The 19,507-nt window shown below is 41.3% G+C and overlaps 1 protein-coding gene across 7 annotated transcripts in view; it reads left to right on the top strand.

The window, feature by feature from the left end:
* Map4 (microtubule associated protein 4) overlaps positions 1–19,507 on the top strand; it is a 137,951-nt gene that overhangs the window by 33,097 nt on the left and 85,347 nt on the right. For all 7 annotated transcript variants that reach the window (XM_027414645.2, XM_035443995.1, XM_027414648.2 and 4 more), the window contains exon 2: positions 14,675–14,912. In XM_027414645.2, the coding sequence (XP_027270446.1) occupies positions 14,690–14,912 (223 nt within the window). In that variant the 5' untranslated portion in view covers positions 14,675–14,689. The remainder of the gene's footprint in view (positions 1–14,674; positions 14,913–19,507) is intronic.

The raw sequence follows: 19,507 nt of genomic DNA on the forward strand, positions 1-19,507 counted from the left end.
AAGCTAGCTTTCTGGCTATGTTTATTTATTTTTTAATTAATAATAAGAGTTTTGCTGTGTAGCCCTGGATGGCCTAAATGCTTGGAGGCCCTCTTGAGGCTGTAAGTGCTAGAATCACAGGCATGTGCTGTCATGCCTGTATAAAGTGATAATCTGACCACTCCATGGTATAGTTAAAGGGAAGGTTTTTCTTGTAGAATGAAAGAACAGCCAGTGACATTTGGCAGAGTCCAGTCCAGAGAGAGAGACAGAAGTGTACTGAACCTGGTAGGCAGACTGGATGTGGGCAGGGCTATCTTTGAGAGAGAATAACAAGAATAGCAGGGGGTAGAGAATAGAGAAGAGAGTGATAGGAGAGAGAGGGGGGGGAGGAGAGGAGAGGAGAGGAGAGGAGAGGAGAGGAGAGGAGAGGAGAGAATAACAAGAATAACAGTGTTATAAGGGCAATGAGTAGCTGGGGGAGGGAAGCCTGTGAGCTGGAGGGAGTTTTAGGGTAGAGGGAGGAGGTGAGAAGGGCTGGGAAATACTTTGAACAGGTGCTTGTGATCTGAGGGAGCCTGGGGGCTAACATGAGCTTTGATACACTAATAGACACCACAGGTAACAACCAGAGGGGAAGGAAATGACTCCTTTTGGTAGTCTGGAGCCAGTTTCACAAGTTCCTGAGGGATGCTTGCTTTTATCTGCCTGCCAGAAATCCTCCTATAGTCCAGTTTGATTTCATTTCTGGGTATTTGGACTACCTTTTAGGGTTTGGGGAACTGGAATTTCCTTTGGACCTGACAGTGCTCAGCTAAGACAAGCTTTTATAAAAACTTAACTGTGGCTGGATGTGGAGACAGAGGCATGTAGATCTCTGAATTTGAGGCTAGCCTGGTCTGCAATAGTGAGTTCCAGGCCAGCCAGGGCTACATAGCGAACTCCTTGAGATTCTGCTTAAAAAACAAAACAAAACAAAACAAAACAAAAAAACAAAAACATAAAACAAACAGGAAAGATAAAGCTATCTTACTGCCTTTTGTGTCCTCGTAACAAATGTTGGGTGGGGTAAGAACTTCTTTTATGTCTACCTGTAGCATTTGGCCAAGCTCAAAACTCAGGCCTATAATCCTGGATAGTCTGGAGGCTGAGGCTGGATGATTGCAAGTTCAAGGGCCTGTATGGGAACAATGAAATGAAGCCCAACCTGAACCTAGTCTCAAAATTAAAAAGAGAGAGGGAGAGGGAGGGGGAGCTGGGGATGTAGCTCACTGGGCAGAGTACTTGCCCAGAGTGTACAGTGTGCCAGTAATGGGTGTTGGTGATGGGGAGTGGCATTGGTTGTCTAACTATGAAAAGGCCTTTAAAAACAAAGTCAGGGCCTGGAGATGGAGAGATGGCTCAGTGGTTAAGAGCACTGGCTGCTCTTCTTGGTTCTGAGTTCAATTTCCAGCAACCACATGGTAGCATGCAGGTATACACAAAGACAGAGCTTTCATACGTAATAAATAAATAAATAAATGAAGAAAAGAAAGTCAGCCAGGTGTTGGTGGCGCATGCCTTTAATCCCAGCACTGGGGAGGCAGAGGCAGGTGGATCTCTGTGAGTTCAAGACCAGCCTGGTCTCCAGAGCAAGTGCCAGGATAGGCTCCAAAGCTACAGAGAGAAACCCTGTCTCGAGGAAAAAAAAAAAAAAAAAAAAGTCAGGAGATTTGATTTCTTATCAACTAGAACTGGAGAGTGAGCCTAGGGCCTTGGTACAGGGTATGCTCTATGGCTGAATTAGTCCTCAGCCCAAATAGTTGGTTCAAAGTGTACTTTATCACTTTTCTTATTTTCAAATTGACTATCTTAGAGATATAAAATATCCATATTTATTTGGGTAGTAACTGTGGCCTTTTGAGGTATATCTAGTAGTTCTGTGGATTATGAAGGAATTATTTCCTCCCTTAATAAAAAAAAGTTTATATCTTCTTGCTTCAGCCTCCAGAGTGTGGTATTTTAGGTATGTGTACCAATATGACCAGCTTTAAAGGTTTACTTGCTATTTATATGGTAGTTAGGAGTTATTTGCCCCATGGCCCTCTCATGGTTAAGGGATTTCAGTTCCTCCTGTCTCAGAGTCTTCCACTGGATCCTTTGTACTTAGTGAGTTGACAGCAAAGAGCACCAGGAAGGAGGAAATCCTCATAAAATGTGGTTGACTCTAGTAACTAAAGGACAGCTTCTTGGGTGGCTGAGGAAGGGGAGAGGCAAGTTTAAGGTCAGTCTGGGTAATTTATAGAGATACTGTTTGAGAATGAAATATGAGAGTTCCAAGCTAAAGCACATTACTTTAATCCTAGGACTGGGGAGACAGAGACAGTCAGATTGCAGAGAGAATAGCCTGGTCTACAAAGAGAATCAAAGACTGCCAGGGCTACACAGAGAAATCTTGTCTTGAAAACCCCCCAACACAAGAACTCTGTTATATAGTCTCAACCTCTAATTCAAGGGAAATAGTAAATACTATTTTGAACGCTAGAAGAAAAAAAGAGGAAAGAAAGAAAAGTGTCTTTCATGTTTGTATGTATATTTTTATGTAGTGTGTATGAGTGTGTGTGTGTGTGTGTGTGTGTGTGTGTGTGTGTGTGTGTGTGAGAGAGAGAGAGAGAGAGAGAGAGAGAGAGAGAGAGAGAGAGAGAACATGCATGCATGTAAAACTTGAAGTTGATAGTAGGGCAATATTTTGCTTGATTGCCCTCCACTTTATTTAGACAGTATCGGTCCATGAACCCCCAGCTTGCCAGTTCTGACTAGTCTAGCTGTCTTGCTCCATGGATCCCGTCTGCCTCTGAGTACTCGGGTATCTAGGCAGTCATCATGCTGTCTCTCAGAACTCACTCTGTAGACCAGGCTGGCCTCGAGTTTGCCTGGTTTTTACATGGATTCTGAGAATCAGTCCTAACTCTGGCTGGTCTTAAGACTTGTCCAGCTGGTGCTTTATCCACTAAGCTATCTCCCCAGTCATGTATGTAAATGTTTTAATTCTGTATTTGTCATAAAAATATTGTGTATTGTTTTTTGTCTCTCTCATATCTTAAAAGATTTCTTAAGCGCCTTTAATCCCAGCACTTGGGAGGCAGAGGCAGGCAGTTAGTTTGAGGCTAGCTTGGTCTACAGAGTGAGTTCCAGGACAGTCTCCAACGCCACAGAGAAACCCTGTCTCGAAAAAAAAAAAAGTTTTAAGACAGGGTCTCCTTAGGGACCCAGGATGTCCTTAGACTTGTAGTGATTCTTCTGCATCAGCTTCCTGAGTTCCAAGATTATGGACATGTGTCACTACACCCAGCATAACTCCTTTTCTTCCTTTAAAAGTTTTTTGTCTGTCTGTCCTAGAGACAGGGTCTTGCTGTGTAGTCATGGCTGGCCTGCGGCTTGTCATTTTTCCAGACTGTCTTTGAATTCATGACAGTCCTACTGTCTCAGCCTCCAGAACACTGAGATGTGCCTGGCTACATTTTGTGCCCTTGGCCTTTCAGAATTGACTGGTATTTCTTGTCAGTGAGTTAGTTTATAGATGAAAGCAGTTGTGGTTCCTGTTGTGTTTAAGAGACAGCTCTCAGGTGACTAATAACATTTCTCTCTTTACTTATACATTTTTTGTTTTTAGTTTTTTTTTTTTTTTTTGAAGTAGGATTTTGTGTAGTCTAGGCTAGCCTTGAACTGATCCTCCTGCCTTCACTTCTAGAGCGCTGGAATTAAGGTCTTTGGCACTTGGCCAAGCGATGTCATATTTTCATTTGTGGCTTCCTTTTCATTTGTGGCTTCCTTTGAACCTAATATTCTCTTTTATTGCCTTATGCATTGCTTACTTTTGAATGAGTAAAAATCATCTATTGCACAAATTATCCTAGTGCATGTCTAAGAAGTACAGTGGAATATTGAGCAACATGGGGCCATAGAGTGATTGTCCATGCCTGTTCAGTCTGTCTGCCCACTAGCAAAAGGGAGGACAGACATTATACTGTCTTTTAAAGGTCAGCACTCAGCCTTTCAGACCAAAAGAGAAACACATTCCAATGAGGGGGCAAAGTTCTCTTTGCCTTCTGCCCACTTAAGATGAAAGTTGGAGAGTCAGCAAAAGTCTTAGTTGATTTCAGCTGCTGCTTTAGAATCCGCCTCAACCTTTTCTTTCCCTCCTCTCTTTTGTACACTAGTACAAAACATATTCTTCCTCATGGAAGAATTGAATTTTTCTAAGCTCAAGTATTTAAATGTACTCTTTATTTTATTTTTTTGGCTTTTTTGAGACAAGGTTTCTCTGTGGCTTTGGAGGCTGTCCTGGAACTAGGTCTTGTAGACCAGGCTGGTTTCGAACTCACAGAGATCCACCTGCCTCTGCCTCCCGAGTGCTGGGATTAAAGGCATGGGCCACCAACGCCCGGCTATTTTTTTAAAATTTTATTTAGCACAACTAATACTATAGTTGAGAATCTTTTGTGTAGTTCCTTTCCCAATACTAGGTTCTCCACCTCCCCCCTCCCCCCCTTTTTTTTTGAGAAGGGATTATGAGCTTTGGGATCATGTCTTCCTGCTTCAGCTTCCTGAATGTTGGAGTTACCGGCATTGCCATGCCCAGCTCTCCTCCCTCTTTAATTGCTTTTCTTTCAGATATGGTATGCCTAGGCATATAAGATAAATCTTATATGCCTAGTGTCCTCCTGCTTTTTAACTTGTTGAAAGATTCATTTTGGATAATCATCAACCAATTATTTTATTTGTAAGTTTTTGGAATTATTTCTTGGGTACTCTGGCTCTGTGTGTGTGTGTGTGAGAGAGAGAGAGAGAGGGGGGGGGGAGGGAGGGAGGGAGGGAGGGAGGGAGAGGGAGGGAGAGGGAAGAGAGAAGAAAGATATTTTTCTACTGTCTCTGTTTTGTCCACATTTCCATGATCATGAAGATACTCCCATCTTATCCCATAGAAACTTTACATTTTGCTTTAATCCTGCCATTCACCAGGAATTTACTTAGTTTTTAATGGAGCTGGAACTTGAAATTATTAACTTTTTTAGTTAGAGGAAGGGAAGATAAAGCATAATAGCACAGTTGGGTTTTCAATATGCTTCCTCCTTCAATGCCTTGAGGGGTTAGGTATTATCCTGAATTTAAGAGTGATTCTATTATTACTGAGGTAAAATTGAATATTGTCTCCAAAGGATGACTAACTACATAGACTGCAACTGCTGTGTCATTGTCATCTCTTGTTTCAGCCACACAGCCAGACTTCTGCAGACTTGCTCTGTGTATCACATGGCTAACAGTGGGAGGTTTCTAGTATAGATTATTCTTGCTGAAGGAAAAGATTTAAATTTACTGGGGCCAGAAATGTGGCCAGCTGGTGCTTGCTTGTGGATCCAAATTACATTGAGTTATGACTGAACCCAAGTTGCCTGCATAGTTCTTGTAAGTAAGCAAGTTGGGTTTTGAACTTGGCAATATAAGGGTATTTAATGTGCCTTACTGTGTTGTGTGCTTGTGTTTGCAGTGTTTTTATATTAAAGGGAAAGGCTGTCTAAAATGGTGGGAAAAATGAGCTCCTTGTTTTGGAAACTAGCTAGAAGTGGATAGAACTTCTTTTACTCTGTACCATTTAGTTGGGTGACAGGCAGCCTTAGCTATTCTAGTAGTGGTGGGTTCTCTCTGTTGACAATCCGGTGATGAACAGGGCAAATGGCTGTGAACAGAACTCTTGTTGCCGAGCCTCGAAATCAATTCATAATAGTACAGCTGTTGTCCTTTCATTGTGTAGGGAGGTGCCTGGGGGTGTAAAGTTATTATTCTTCAGAGGAATATTTCTTATGACAGCCAGGATCTTGCTAAGTTGTCTATTATAAATCTCCCAAGAAAAAGCAGGAGAAATTCAGATATACCTAAGGAATCATAAGGTTTGTGATGAAAATGGTGGTATCTCTCTAGAGAGCCTTGCCTAATGATTTGGTTTTACTCAGAATGAAATAACCATGCTTATGAAAGTCAAGTTTTTTTAGTTAAATAAATAAAAATCAACACAGACATAAGATTCAGCTTGACATAATAAACCTTTGGAAGAAATACGTTGAAAACAAATCTGGAAAATAAAGTTATAGTTTAATAGCTGAAAGCTTGCTAGGCACACTGAAAAAAGATCTGATTTTTGAGTATGAAATCATAATGATGTGATGTCGGCTATATTCAGCCTGTAAGATTACAAATGATCTTTGGGACTGTTTGGGACACTGGGTCTTTTCCAAGCCTGAGGAACAAGGATCCATTTTGGTAACAGCATTCTCTGTAATGTCCTAGGATAGCAGCTTAGTGTCAGCTTCAGAATCCTGTGTCATTTAAACCAGCCATGCAAGAGGTGGAGTGGTGTGTGGGGGAGTGAAGGAAGAAAATATTGACCCTAGTTATCTACACTCTTGTAGCACCAGCATCCCCTGAAATGAAGCAGGGTGTCATCAAAACAACTGAGTGTTAAGAGCAGACTATTTTTGGGGGGTGGAGTGGGGAGGGAGAGTTTCAAGACAGGGTTTCTCTGTAGCTTTTGAGCCTGTCCTGGATCTTGCTCTGTAGATCAGGCTGGTCTCTAACTGAAAGAGATCCATCTGCCTCTGCCTCCCGAGTGCTGGGATTAAAGGCGTGACACCACTGCCTGACAAGAGCAGATTTTTAGAATATAATTATTAACCATAATAGCAACACAAATTAGTTGTGTGCTCATGGTCCTGGTGCTCAGGAACTGGTGCTCAAGAGTTCTAGAGCATCTTGGGTGAGACTCTCTCTTTAAAAAAAAAAAATATATATATAATATATATATATATATATATATATATATATATATATAGCTGTTAGCTTGGGTTTAAGTAATCCTAGTTTAGCTTTCTGTATATATGGGACTTCATATATATATATTTATTAAATAGGTTCTTTGAAACTTAAAATCCTTTGAAACTTAAAATCCTTTGGGAAACAATGATGTAAGTAATTTCTCCAAGCTAGTACTAAACAATAAAAAACACACTTTTCTTCTAAAAGTGACAACAGACAAAATTCTTAAAGTTATCAAACTTGTCTCTGTCAGCCATCATGTTGGAACAGCCTCTGCTCTGTACTGCTAAATTATTTTACTTCCCTTTTACACTAAAACTCAAAATATTTTTGAGTGAAACCTGTTTTGGGGATTAAAAAGAAAGTGATTTGATAAGATCTTAATTTACACTGCATGTGAAACAGTGGTCCTTCCAGGAATGTGTCTAGTACCCACTTAAAATAGGAGTCTGGAATAGGTCATAGTGATACATGTCTTTAATCCTAGCACTTGGAGGTAGAGTTCCAGACCAGCCTGGTTTACAAAGAGAGCCTCCCTAGTGGTGGTATTCCAGGGCGGACAGGGCTACATAGTGAGACCCTGCATTGAAACAAAACGAAAAGGGGTGTTGAGAAGCTGCTTTTTTTGAGAGGGGTGGGATTGAGACAGGGTTTCTCTGTGGAGCCTGTCCTGGTACTCGCGCTATAGACCAGCCTGGATTCGAACTCACAGAGATCTGCCTGCCTCTGCCTCCTGAGTGCTTAGACTAAAGGCATGTACCACCAAAACAGCTGAGAAGCTGTTTTTAATTTTTAATATTATGTATATGGGTGTTTTGCCTGCATGTATGTCTGTGAAGAGAGCATCAGGTTCTCTGTAACTGAAGTTATAGATGTTTGTGAGCTGCCATGTGGGTGCTGGGAATCTAGTCTAGGTTGTCTGGAAGAGTAGCTAGGGCTCTTAACTACCCAGCTAGGCTTGTTTTTTTTTTTTTTTTTTTTTGGTTTTTTTGGTTTTTTTGGTTTTTTGTATCCCCCCCTTCAAACACACACACACTCACTCACTCACACATGGTTTCTCTTTGTAGTTCTGGCTGTTCTGGAACTGTAGACTATATTTACTTGGAACTCAGAGTTTCTTTTGCCTCTGCCTCCTAAGTAGGATTACAGGTGTATGCCAACAGAGCTGCTAGGCTCTGTTTTAAATTAGCCTGTTAGCTTGGGTTTAAGTAATCCTAGTTTAGCTTTCTGTATATATGGGACTTCATAAGTGCGTGCTACTGTGTCTAGCTAACTTTTCCCTTTTTCTTTTGGTCTTTAGAGACAGGTCTTGATTCTTATTGTGCAGTTCAGAATGGCCCCAGACTCTCAATTCTCCTGTTTGAGCCTCCCCAGTGGTGGTATTACAGGCTGGCACTACTATGTATATGTGTAGATTCTATACTTCTAGAGATAATTCTGGTGCCTTTAAAGGAATCTTGTTAGAAATTTGTCTAGTGTTCAGGGTGAAATGAAGATGCTGTAGTTTTTAGGAATAATGTTTGAGAGTGATGGTGGCACTGACTAGGCTTCTGTTCTTCCTTCTCTTTTACTCCATAACAGCAAATATGGTAACAAAGAGAGGACAGAGCCAGCTGCTGGGCCAGTTGTAAGCTAGAGTGGCAGTTTCTCATCATGAGTGCAGTTTTTAGAGGATTTCCTACAGTTTGAAATATTTTCGCAAGACCTAGCAAAGTGGTACACTTGTAATCTCAGCACTTGGGAAGCACAAGTGGGTGGATCTCTGTTAGTTGAAGGCCAGTCTAGTCTACTTACTGCGTTTCAGGCCAGTAGAGCTACACAGTGAGAACTTGTGACAAAACAAAACAAAGGCTACTATAGAGATCTTGACCTTAAAAATACATTCAAGTCAATAACTTCAGACTCTGTGAGCTATCTGAAGTAAACCACCTCAGAAGGTGTTTCTGATCTCAGCCTGTGTGTTATTTACTACTTATGAGCACACAGGTACTAATAGTAAACAGCGAGAAGTAGCAAAAGGACCAAGATTCTCTTGCATACTCATATCATTTCACATAGTTTCCTGTTACCTTAGTTTACCTGTTTTTAAGACTTTGGTAACCAGATAACTTTATCCCAGACATGGTCAGAAGGAAAGATCAGATGATGCCCGAATTGCTGTACTTGAGAACACGTGTTCTTTTGGTGACTGCTTAGGTCATATGGGGCTTGCTTTCTGGCAGTTTGGTATGTGTGATATTAGGTCTCCGTTGATGTAGCTAGAGCTGCCTTTAGTTTCTTCAGCTGTAGTCACATTGGTTCAAGTTTGTTGTTAGTTTCTTCCTTCCCCATAGAAGCTTTTGCCTTATAGCCTCTAACTCACAGAGATCCTCTTTGCTGGCATTAAAGGTGTGGGCTATCATACCAAGGGAAACTCAAGTCTCCAAAGGTTACTTAATCAAGGCCACAGCATCAAATTAAAACACTTTACCTGCCAGACTCAGTTTTAGATTCTGTGTCTTACTTACAAATCCATTTTAAGTTAACTTAATATATATTATCTACACAGGTAGATTAATAAATGGCCATTTTAAGTACATTCTTCACATTTACAAAGATACTTTGTTATTTATTTTGGTCTTTGATTTTGATTGGGATGTTTCAAGACATATCTCAAAATCCCCAGGCAGAGGGACCTGGGATTAACATGTAAAATAATTTTCTTTCTAATAAAAAGGAAAAAAAAAATGGCTGAAGGAAAAAAAAAACAAAAAACAGCCCCCATCTCAGCCTCCTGAGAATTGGGATTGCCAGCATGTACCAACCTGGAACTCCTATGCTGACAAGGTTGACCTTGAACTCGGGGGTTGTTGTTGTTCATACAACATAAAATAGCAACCAGCAGGGTGGTGGTGGAGCACGCCTTTAATACCAACACTTGGGAGGCAGAGGCAGGCAGATTTCTTAGTTCCAGGTCAGCCTGCTTTAAAGAGCAAGTTCTAGGACAGCTAGGGCTGTTACACAGAGAAACTGTCTTGAAAATTCAATAAGTTAAAATAACATTGAGGCCTGATTATGAGGTGAAATGTATATGTTAGAATGATACAGTTGCAGAAGAGTTTGACAATAAAGAATGTCATGTGTACTTTATTTTAGAATAAAGAAAGCAGAAAATTAGCCAGGTGGTGGTGGCGCACGGCTAATAGGCAGTGGTTCTCTGTGACTCCTAGGCCAGCTTGGTTTACAGAGCAAGTTACAGGACAGGCTCCATAGCAACAACAACTGAGAAACCCTGTCTGGAAAAACAAAACAAAACAAGAAAATAGATTTCTTTCATTTACAAAATAAAGTCTGTGCTTTCAAGAAAGTAATCATTTGCCCTTCTATCATAATACTGTAATTTCCTTTCTAGAATCATTTTATATAAGTAGTGATGTACATAATTTGTTGTTGCTTTTTGAAATAGGACTTCTGTACATAACTCAGGCTGGTTTAGAACTTAGTCTTCCTGTTAGGCTAGCTCATCTAGCCTAATATTTGTGTCCCTATAGTTTATTTTTTACATGTCACCACAGTTCTAGAAAGAAGTGTGACTTAGCACATGTACAAAGATTTTGTGCTCATGCCTATAAAGAGTGTAAGGTGTTTGTGCCTTAGCTGCTGAATGACTTGTTTCCCCCTGCCCAGGGTATTTACAAATAAAGTACACAATAGCTCTAAAGGGCTAACTGGTAAGAATAGTTTTTGTAGATGGAAGAGAGAAAAGGAAGCACACACCTCTTATCCCAAGAGTAGAGAGGCAGGGGCAAGAGAGAGGATAGCAAATTTGAGGCCAGTTAAGCCACTTGAAGAGACCTTGTCTCAAAATGAAACAAAAAACAAAGCTAAGGGATTGGGAAATGGTTCAGTGAGAGCTTGCTACGCAAGCACAGTGACCTTAGTTCAGATCCCAGAACCTGAATAAATAGTCAGGCATGGTTGTTCATCGCTGTAACCTCAGCATTTGGGGCTGGGGACAGGAGGATCCCTGGGCTTCACAAGCTGCCAGTCTAGGCAGAAGAGCAGTAGTGGAAGATGCCCAGAGTCTCTTCTGGACTACATTTACACAGAATGTACATACACAGACATGGGGGTTGGGCAGATAGATAAGCAACCATCTTAAATGCTTGTAGAGGTAAGTTTCTGTCCTGCCTTGTCCTGCAGTCATTTAGTCCCAAATAAACACACCAAGGCTTATTAATTATAAACTGTTTGGCCTATTGCTCGGTCTTATACTAACTAGCTTTTACAAATGAAATTAACCATAATTCTTATCTATGTTTAGCCACATGGCTTGGTACCTTTTCTCAGTAAGGCATTCTTTTTTGTTTGTTTTGTTTTTCGAGTCAGGGTTTCTCTGTAGCTTTGGAGCCTGTCCTGGAACTAGCTCTTGTAGACCAGGCTGGTCTTGAACTCAAAGATCTGCGTGCCTCTTCCTCTGAGTGCTGGGATTAAAGGCGCATGACTCCATTTGGCTAGTAAGGTATTCTTATCTTGCTTCCTCTGCATCTGGCTGGTGACAGTGTCTCTGCCTTTCCTCTTCCCAGAATTCTCCTAGTCTGGTGGCCCTGTCTATACTTCCTGCCTGGCTACTGGCCAATCAACATTTTACTAAACCAATTTGGTGAAGAACAAAAACACTATTCACATCAAATTTTTAGATTTAATAATTTTATATGTATAAGTGGTTTACCTACCTGCATGTATGTATGTGGACCACAAGTGTGCCTGGCCTGCAGAGGTCAGTAAAGTTGGTCAGATCAGATCTCTTGTAACTGGAGGTATAGATGATTGTAAACCATCATATTAGTTTTGCTGAATCCCAGTCCTTTATTGAGAGTGTCACATGGTCTTATAGATAATCCATCTCTCCAGTGCCTAAAGCTGGGTTTTTGAGTGGAAAAACTTTATTTGCACGTCTGCATAAATTCAGTATTTAAGCCAGACATCATAGCCCACACTTGGAATCCAAGCTCTTGAGAAGCAGAGGCAGGAGGATTGCTATAAGTTCTAAGTCAGCTTGATCTTTATGAGTTCCAGCCAGCATGAGCTATAGTGTGAGAAGCAGATCTTGGTAGTTTCTGTTTAGTTTAAATTTTTATGGCCTACTGAATTTGATTAGGATTACTTATAGGAGCTTAGATAAGAGGTTATTTTTACAAGAGCTTGGGTGATTTGCCAGTGGCTACACTACTGGAAGAAATCTCTTTTTCTTCCCCAACAGCCATTAACTGTGTATAAATCCTGTAGGAGTAGTATGGCCTCATGAGTGTTAACAGGATCATTCTTGTTCAGGTCTTCTGCAGGTAATCAAAAGCAGCTGAGAGAAAGTTCAAGGATATATCAGCCAACAGCCATCTCCTGCCTGTAAGACAGCACTTTGACAACACTCTGTCCTCTCTTTCAGCCCTTTCCTTCTTTTCTCCCCACCTTGTTGCTCCTTGAGCTTTTGGGGGTTGATGCAGATGCCCTGTTTAGTGTTGAGCATTCAGCCCTTATTTATTCCCAGCACTTTCACCAGTATGAGAGTCTTTGCAGTAATGGCTACCCATTGGAAAACAGTTTTGACGGGTGGTGGTGGTGGCGGCATATGCCTTTAGTCCCAGCACTTGCTCCCAAGTGCTGGAGAGGCAGGAGGATCTCTAAATTCCAGGCCAGCTTGGTCTACAGAGTGAGTTCCAGGACAGCCAATGCTATCACACAGAGAAACCCTGTCTCCAAAGCAAACACAACCCCCCCAAAACAAAACAACAACCACAACCAAAAAAAAAGAAAAGAAAAGAAAAAAAAAAATTCTTTTGGTCACACCAAAAGGTTAGAAGGCAATTTGATAGATGCATCATGTCTGTTTATCAGAACAGCAGTAGCTTCCCCTCTCCAGCCTATGACCTCATGTGCTATAGGCCTGTAACAGTTATGCCTCTTTTTCATTGCTGGCAGGTAAGTAGTGTAGCGCACAGGGACTCCATAGCTGAATAAGACTGTAACAAGTCTTCCCCATCAGCCAGGATAGCACCCTTATGGGACTGTGAAATCTAGCCAGTAGGGAAGAAGCTTCCAACTTAGTTATAACTTGACCCCCCCTTCCCCCCTCCACACACACACCCCAAAGTATGTGGTGTATTTATTAGTAGTGTCTATACTGTTCTAATGGGCATCCAACTTCCATGGCAATAGCCTGTATTGTTTGGGAGCTACAGGGGTGGTCTTACTCACATCTAGAGAAAGAAGGACTACCTTGGCACTAGGATTTTCATTCTATAACCTTGTGGCTTATGGGAATGGCTTTTCCACCCACAGAGGATACTTCCACTTAAGATACTTATTTATTATCACATCATTTGGTTTTAATTTTTTGAGACAGGGTTTCTCTGTGTAAACAGCTGGCTGTCCTGGAACTCCCTTTATAGACCATGTTGGCCTCAGACTCAGAGATCTGACTGCCTCTGCCTCCCAACTGCTGGGAGTAAAGTTGTGTGCCACCACCATTCAGCTTGTTTGAAATTTTAAATTATGTATGTGTATATGATGTGTGTGAGACAGTGTGTATGTTCATGGCTCATGTGGAGATCAAAGGGCAGCTTTGTGAAAAGTTGATTTCTTTCCACCTTCACATAGGAATCTGGGTCTCAAACTCAGAGTTGTCAAGCTTTGTGGCAAGTGCATTTATCCATTGACCCATATTGCTGGCTGTATTAATTTATTTTTCATACTAGTATAGCAGTGCTGGTTGGCTTAGCTATCTACAAGTGAATGAGGAGGCAATACTCAGTCCAAGATAAAGGTTTTGTACTCAGTCATATGATAAAACAGATTTTTTTTTGCCAGATAATGCAATCTTTTTCATAGAAATATTCTAATCTACCTGGGCGGTGGTGGTGCACACTTTTAATCCCATCAGAGGCAGGTGAATCTCTATGAGTTCGAGACCAGCCTGGTCTACAGAGAAACCCAAAAACCAGGAAAAAAAAAAAAGAAGAAATATTCTAATCTGTTCTTGTATATTCTTTTAAAAACTATTTTGGGACCTGATGTGGAAATATGGGGTAATTGAAAAGATACTATGAGAGTTGAGGTTAGAAGACTTGACTTAAGGGCTGGAAAGATGGCTCAGTGGTTAAGCATACTATCTCCTCTCTCATAGGATCTGAGTTAGGTTAGGCTCTCAGCACTCTCAAACTCCAGGATAGCTAATACACTTCTCTGTCCACCACAAGCAGCATGCATTCTTGTGGTACATGTAATATACTTGCAAGCAAGCAAAATACTTAGATACATAAAGTAAAAATAATTTGGGGTGGGGGGCAGCTTTTCAAGACAGGGATTTGCTGTGTAGCCCTGGCTGTCCTGGAGTTCTCCCTGTAGACCAGGCTGGCCTTAAATTCACAGAGATCTGCCTGCCTCTGCCTCCCGAGTGCTGGGATGAAAGGTGTCACCTCTGCTTAGGCTTGTGCTTTATTTTTTGTATTAATAAGAAGCTTGGTATGATTATACACTCCTATAGTCACAGTATTCTGGGAGCTGAGGCAGAAGATTAGGGTTAGGCTAGATTGGGCTGCATATAACAAGATCCTTCCTCAAATAAGTAAAAAGAACAAAATAGTCCTTGGCTTTTCTGCCCTGGAGAGACTGGAGAACAGTGTCAGCTTCAGTGACTCAGTTTTGCTAAGTGTTCCTGCACTTTTATTTCTTCTTCATCTAGAAGGCATTGATTGTACTTTAGATTTTGATTCTCTTGAAAATAACTGATGATGAGAGCCTCTAGAAATGTTTTTCTATTTTTCATTCGTAGTGTTCATGTAAACTTTTCTTTTTCCCTAACTGGCAGTTGCAGTCGTGCAGAATGGCGGACCTCAGTCTTGTAGATGCATTGACAGATCCACCTCCAGAGATTGAGGGAGAGATAAAGCGAGACTTCATTGCCACACTGGAGGCTGAGCCCTATGATGACACTGTGGGAGAAACTGTGGAGAAGACTGAGTATATTCCTCTCATGGATGGTGATGAGAAAATTGGGAACCCAGAGTCCAAAAAGAAACCATGCTCAGACACTAGCCAGGCTGACGGTAAGTGTTTAAGCTAAAAGGCGTGCATAGGTTCAGAATGCAGATTGGAGGTATAACTTGTCGCTTGAAGGCTGTCTTACAAATCAAGAAGTTTACATTGTCCTTTGTCAAATCAGTGTTGGTGAAGCTAGAGATGACTTTTGTAATGTTTCATCTACTGTCTCACCTGTTTTCTAATTTCTTCTATTAACATTCTTGTTGTTAATTTTATTTAAGCATACTTTTGTAAAGTTAAATACATTAAATTTATATTTAAATTTATATTCCAACTTATATTGGAATCAGGTTGTTGTCTGGAGTAAGACACAGTTAAAGCCTTTAAGAAAGGTTTACAGTTCTGTGAGGCAGTGTTGGCACACGCCTTTAATCCCAGCACTCCAGAGGCAGAGTGCATCTCTGTGAGTTCGAGGCCAGCCTGATCAACAGAGAGAGTTCCAGGACAGCCAAGGCTACACAGAGTAACAAAACAAGAACAAACAAACAAACAACAAAAAAAAAAGAGTAGAGGTCTGAGGTAGAAATATTGAAAGTTTGAGGTGAATTTGAGCTTGTGTCCACAAACCAAAATGAAACAGAACTGAATAACACATCATAGGATAGCGACAACCTGAGTGGGGAAGTGTCTGCCTTCTAGAATAGTTGTATAAAATTGATATTTTTCATTTTATTTTCTGATTGGATTTATCGATAATTCTGTGAATAGTTTTGAGTTTGAAAGTAGGGATTAAATTTCCTTATGAGACAATAGAAGGATGGAGTGTAGCTCACATAGTATGTGAAGCTCTGGTGGGGTTTGGACCCCACAGAAGTAGGCCTGGCAGCACCTACACCTGTCATCCTAGCTGTTGGAAGGTGAAGACAGAAGATCAGACCTTCAGGGTTTGAAACTTTTGCTTCACCTGTCAGGTTCCAAGACTGAGTTACACGTGACTGTATAAAAGAGACGAGAGATGGGGTATGGAGGAGAGAGATGTTTCTTTCTGTGTGAGATAGGGGTGTGTGTGTGGGCTAGGGGACAGCGTTGGCTGTTGTTTCACAGGCACCTTGGTGCATTCCAAGTAGAAAACAGAGGACATTTTACGGGGACCAGTTTTTTCCTTTTGTCTCGTGGATTCTGGAGATTAAACTCAGGTTGTCAAGTTTGGTGACAAATGCCTATCCCAATTTAGCTATCTCACTGGGCCAGTTTTTGTTGTTATTTTTTTCAACAAGGTGCTTCACTGGCTTGAAACTCACCAAATAGCCTAGATTGGTAAGCCTTAGAAGTTTGCCTGTTTCTACCCACCCCCTCAGCACTGGGATTATAAGCTCATACCACCACATCTGCTATTTTGCTTTTGTTCTCGGCATCTAACTCAGGTCCTTGCTTTCAGTCAAGCAAATTACCAACTAATATGTCTCCCTAGCATCCTAGTTTTCAGCTATCATTTTCATGTTGTTGATGTGGGAGTGATAAATAACTTTTTTTTTTAAGATTTTATTTATTTATTATGTATACAACATTCTGTCTCCATGTATGCCTGCACACCAGAAGAGGGCACCAGATCTCATTACGGATGGTTGTGAACCACCATGTGGTTGCTGGGAAATGAACCCAAGTCCTCTGGAAGAGCAGCCAGTGCTCTTAACCTCTGAGCCATCTCTCCAGCCCGATATATAACTTTTGACTTTATATAACCTGGTGGCTTTATGGGGGAAGACATATACCCCATCAGGTGAAGAAATGAGAGTATGAAATCTTATCATGTTTGTATAAATATTGCTCCAAGAAAAAATTGGATATTTTAATGGAAAATAGTTCACCATGGTTCTTTGACTGACTCACAGTTGAAATAAAGGAAATTGAGAAGGATGGAAGGAAATGGTAAGACCTAACTGTGGTAGTAGCTAATGCTCCTTCTACCCCCACTAACTGATACTCCTCAGAGTTTAGTTGAAGAAGCTTGTTTCTTTTTATTTTCTGTTTTTTTTTTTTATAGCTGTTTGATGGCTCTTCAGTCTGGGACTAATCTAGATAGATAAGGACAGGGAAGTAGTAGAAATAGTTTTTCTTGTTGTGCTTTATCTTTTTTGGGGGAGGAGATGCTGGCTGGCCTCCCAACTCACAAAGCTCCTTCTGCCTCTGCCTCTCTAATACTGGGATTAAAAGTGTGCACCATGACACCTGGCTGTACTTCATCTAGAGTGATTTGATCAGTATAATAATTAACTTGTCTGCCTGGGCAGTAGTGGACCTCACCTTTTAATTCCAGCAACCGGAAGGCAGAAGCAGGTGGATCTCGGTGGGGGTACCCTGACTATGTAACCTATGCAGGCTGGAGAGGAGGGTGTCCTAGCCTCTGGAGCTAGAATTTTAGGCAGTTGGAAGCTCTCCTACATGGGTTCCAAGAACTGACAAGTCATCTATTTAACCCCAAGTAAATTCTTTTGAACAGCTTTTCAGACACAATGGAAGAGCTCTAAAGATTTTGTTCCTTTGGTTCTAAACAAGGTGTTAAGATGTAGCCTATGCTACACTGGAACTCGTGATCCTCCTGCCTGAACTTTCGTCGTCGTCGTCTTCGTCTTCTTCTTCTTCTTCTTCTTCTTCTTCTTCTTCTTCTTCTTCTTTCTTCTTCTTCTTCTTTCTTCTTCTTCTTCTTCTTCTTCTTCTTCCTCTTTCTTCCTCCTCCTCCTCCTCTTCCTCCTCCCCCTCCTCCTCTTCTTCCCCCTCCTCCCTCCCCCCCACCTCCTCCTCCTCCTTCTCCTCCGTTTTTTGAGACAGGGTTTCTCTGTGGCTTTGGAGGATGTCCTGGAACTAGCTCTTGTAGACCTGGCTGGTCTCGAACTCACAGAGATCCACCTCCCTCTGCCTCCCGAGTGCTGGGATTAAAGGCATGTGCCATACCGCCCGGCTGTACTGTACTTCTTTATTTTTATGTTTTTCTATATATCTAACCTTTTTTTTTGTGTGTGTGTGCCCAAACCAGAGGTACACACCTAAATTTGGTTTTTGTTTTTAGAAAAGTATTGGTAGTCTCTCATTTGTTTGATTGAAACACAGGTCCATCAAGGGAAGTTTAGACCATTGTGTTGCATCTAGATATAGAAGGATAATTTGAATATAATAGGTCTCTTTGGACAATAATTTTCATTTCCTTTATTTCTTATATGGTCACCCTAAAGACGTTCAACTAAAAGTGGAGGGTAATCATGAAACAAGGTCCATACCTATGAGATCCTAGTACTCGGGAAATAAGGTAAAGTCAGCAGCATCTGTGGTTGCTTAGGAGGTTCAATGCCAACCTGGGCTAGAAGAAACCTCATCTTAAAATAAAACACAAAATAAATATTGATAAAATGAGGAATTTAAAAAGCATGGCTGCCTTCATGACATTTTTCACACAGTAGGAAAGTTGCTTTTTATCTGAGTGCAACAAACATGGTGGCACCAATTTCTCTAAGAGTGGTTGTCTTTTAAAGTGGGGAATGTAGTTCAAGCTCATGAGTGGGTGCAGTGGCATGCTTGTTGCCTACTGTATTTGTCATTGTTCTTGGGATGTACTACTCTTCTCTGCTTTACTCCTAAACTCCTAAACTGTCCAATGCCTAGTCGTTCATTATGAGCATGGTGTGGCTGGTCCTTGCATCTGTCTCTCAAACACGAGTGACAAAGCAGCAATTCTGTGACTGCCTTGTGCTAGTGAGCATCTCATATATTGTTGGATTTCACATAAGCAGTTAGCAAGTTTGTGGGCAGGTCACTTAGACTTTTCTGTGTCCTGTTCGTAAGATTGAGGTTAATAGTTTTTATGTAACTCTAGGAGTTCTTGAGGCCAACATTTACGTATAATAAAAATTAGACAGCGGTATATGCCTTTTATCACAGCATTCAGGAGGCAAAGGCAGGTGGATTTCTGAGTTCCAGAAGAGCCTTAGCCTGGTCTACATGGTGAATTCCAGGTCAACTTGAATTATGCAGTGAGACTGTTTAAATTAGTCTAGGACAGTGCTACTCAAGGGTGGTGGGCCTTTGAACCAGCAATTTCAGATCATGTGGAGCTTGTGCAAAGTGCAGTGGATAGGTCCAGGGGCTGAGGCCTAGCAATGTTTAACAGGTCCTCCTAGGTTAGAGGATGTGAGTCAGTCTGGAAAGATGGTAGCTAGAATAGACTACAGAGAATTTTGTTCATGTGACTTGGCCTTAATGAAATAATGCAGTCTGCCCAAATTTTCCACAAGAGGGTGATGTTGGCAGGACCCAGGAAGTTCAGAATGAGAACTTTTTTGTCTAGCTTGTGCTCAATGTTCCCTGTTTGGCCCAACCAAAGCTTACTTTCTCCCTCATGACTCTCTTCCTGCCTTTTCTTTTCCAGCTTTATTTGCCACATGTGGAAGTCTGAAATCTGTTAGAATGTGTTTGTTTGTTTGTTCTAAAGGCAACTTTGGGTTTCTGTTTTTCTAAGAATATTACTAATTTTTAGCTGGGCATGGTGGTATATGCCAGCACTGGAGAGGCACAGGCAGGCAGAGCCTGGTGTACAAGGGAAGTTACAGGACATCCAGGGCTTTACACAGAGAACCTGGGGTGAGGTGGGGTGGGAAGAATATGATTA

Source organism: Cricetulus griseus, chromosome 4 (assembly GCF_003668045.3).
Source record: "Cricetulus griseus strain 17A/GY chromosome 4, alternate assembly CriGri-PICRH-1.0, whole genome shotgun sequence".
Lineage (NCBI taxonomy): Eukaryota > Metazoa > Chordata > Mammalia > Rodentia > Cricetidae > Cricetulus > Cricetulus griseus.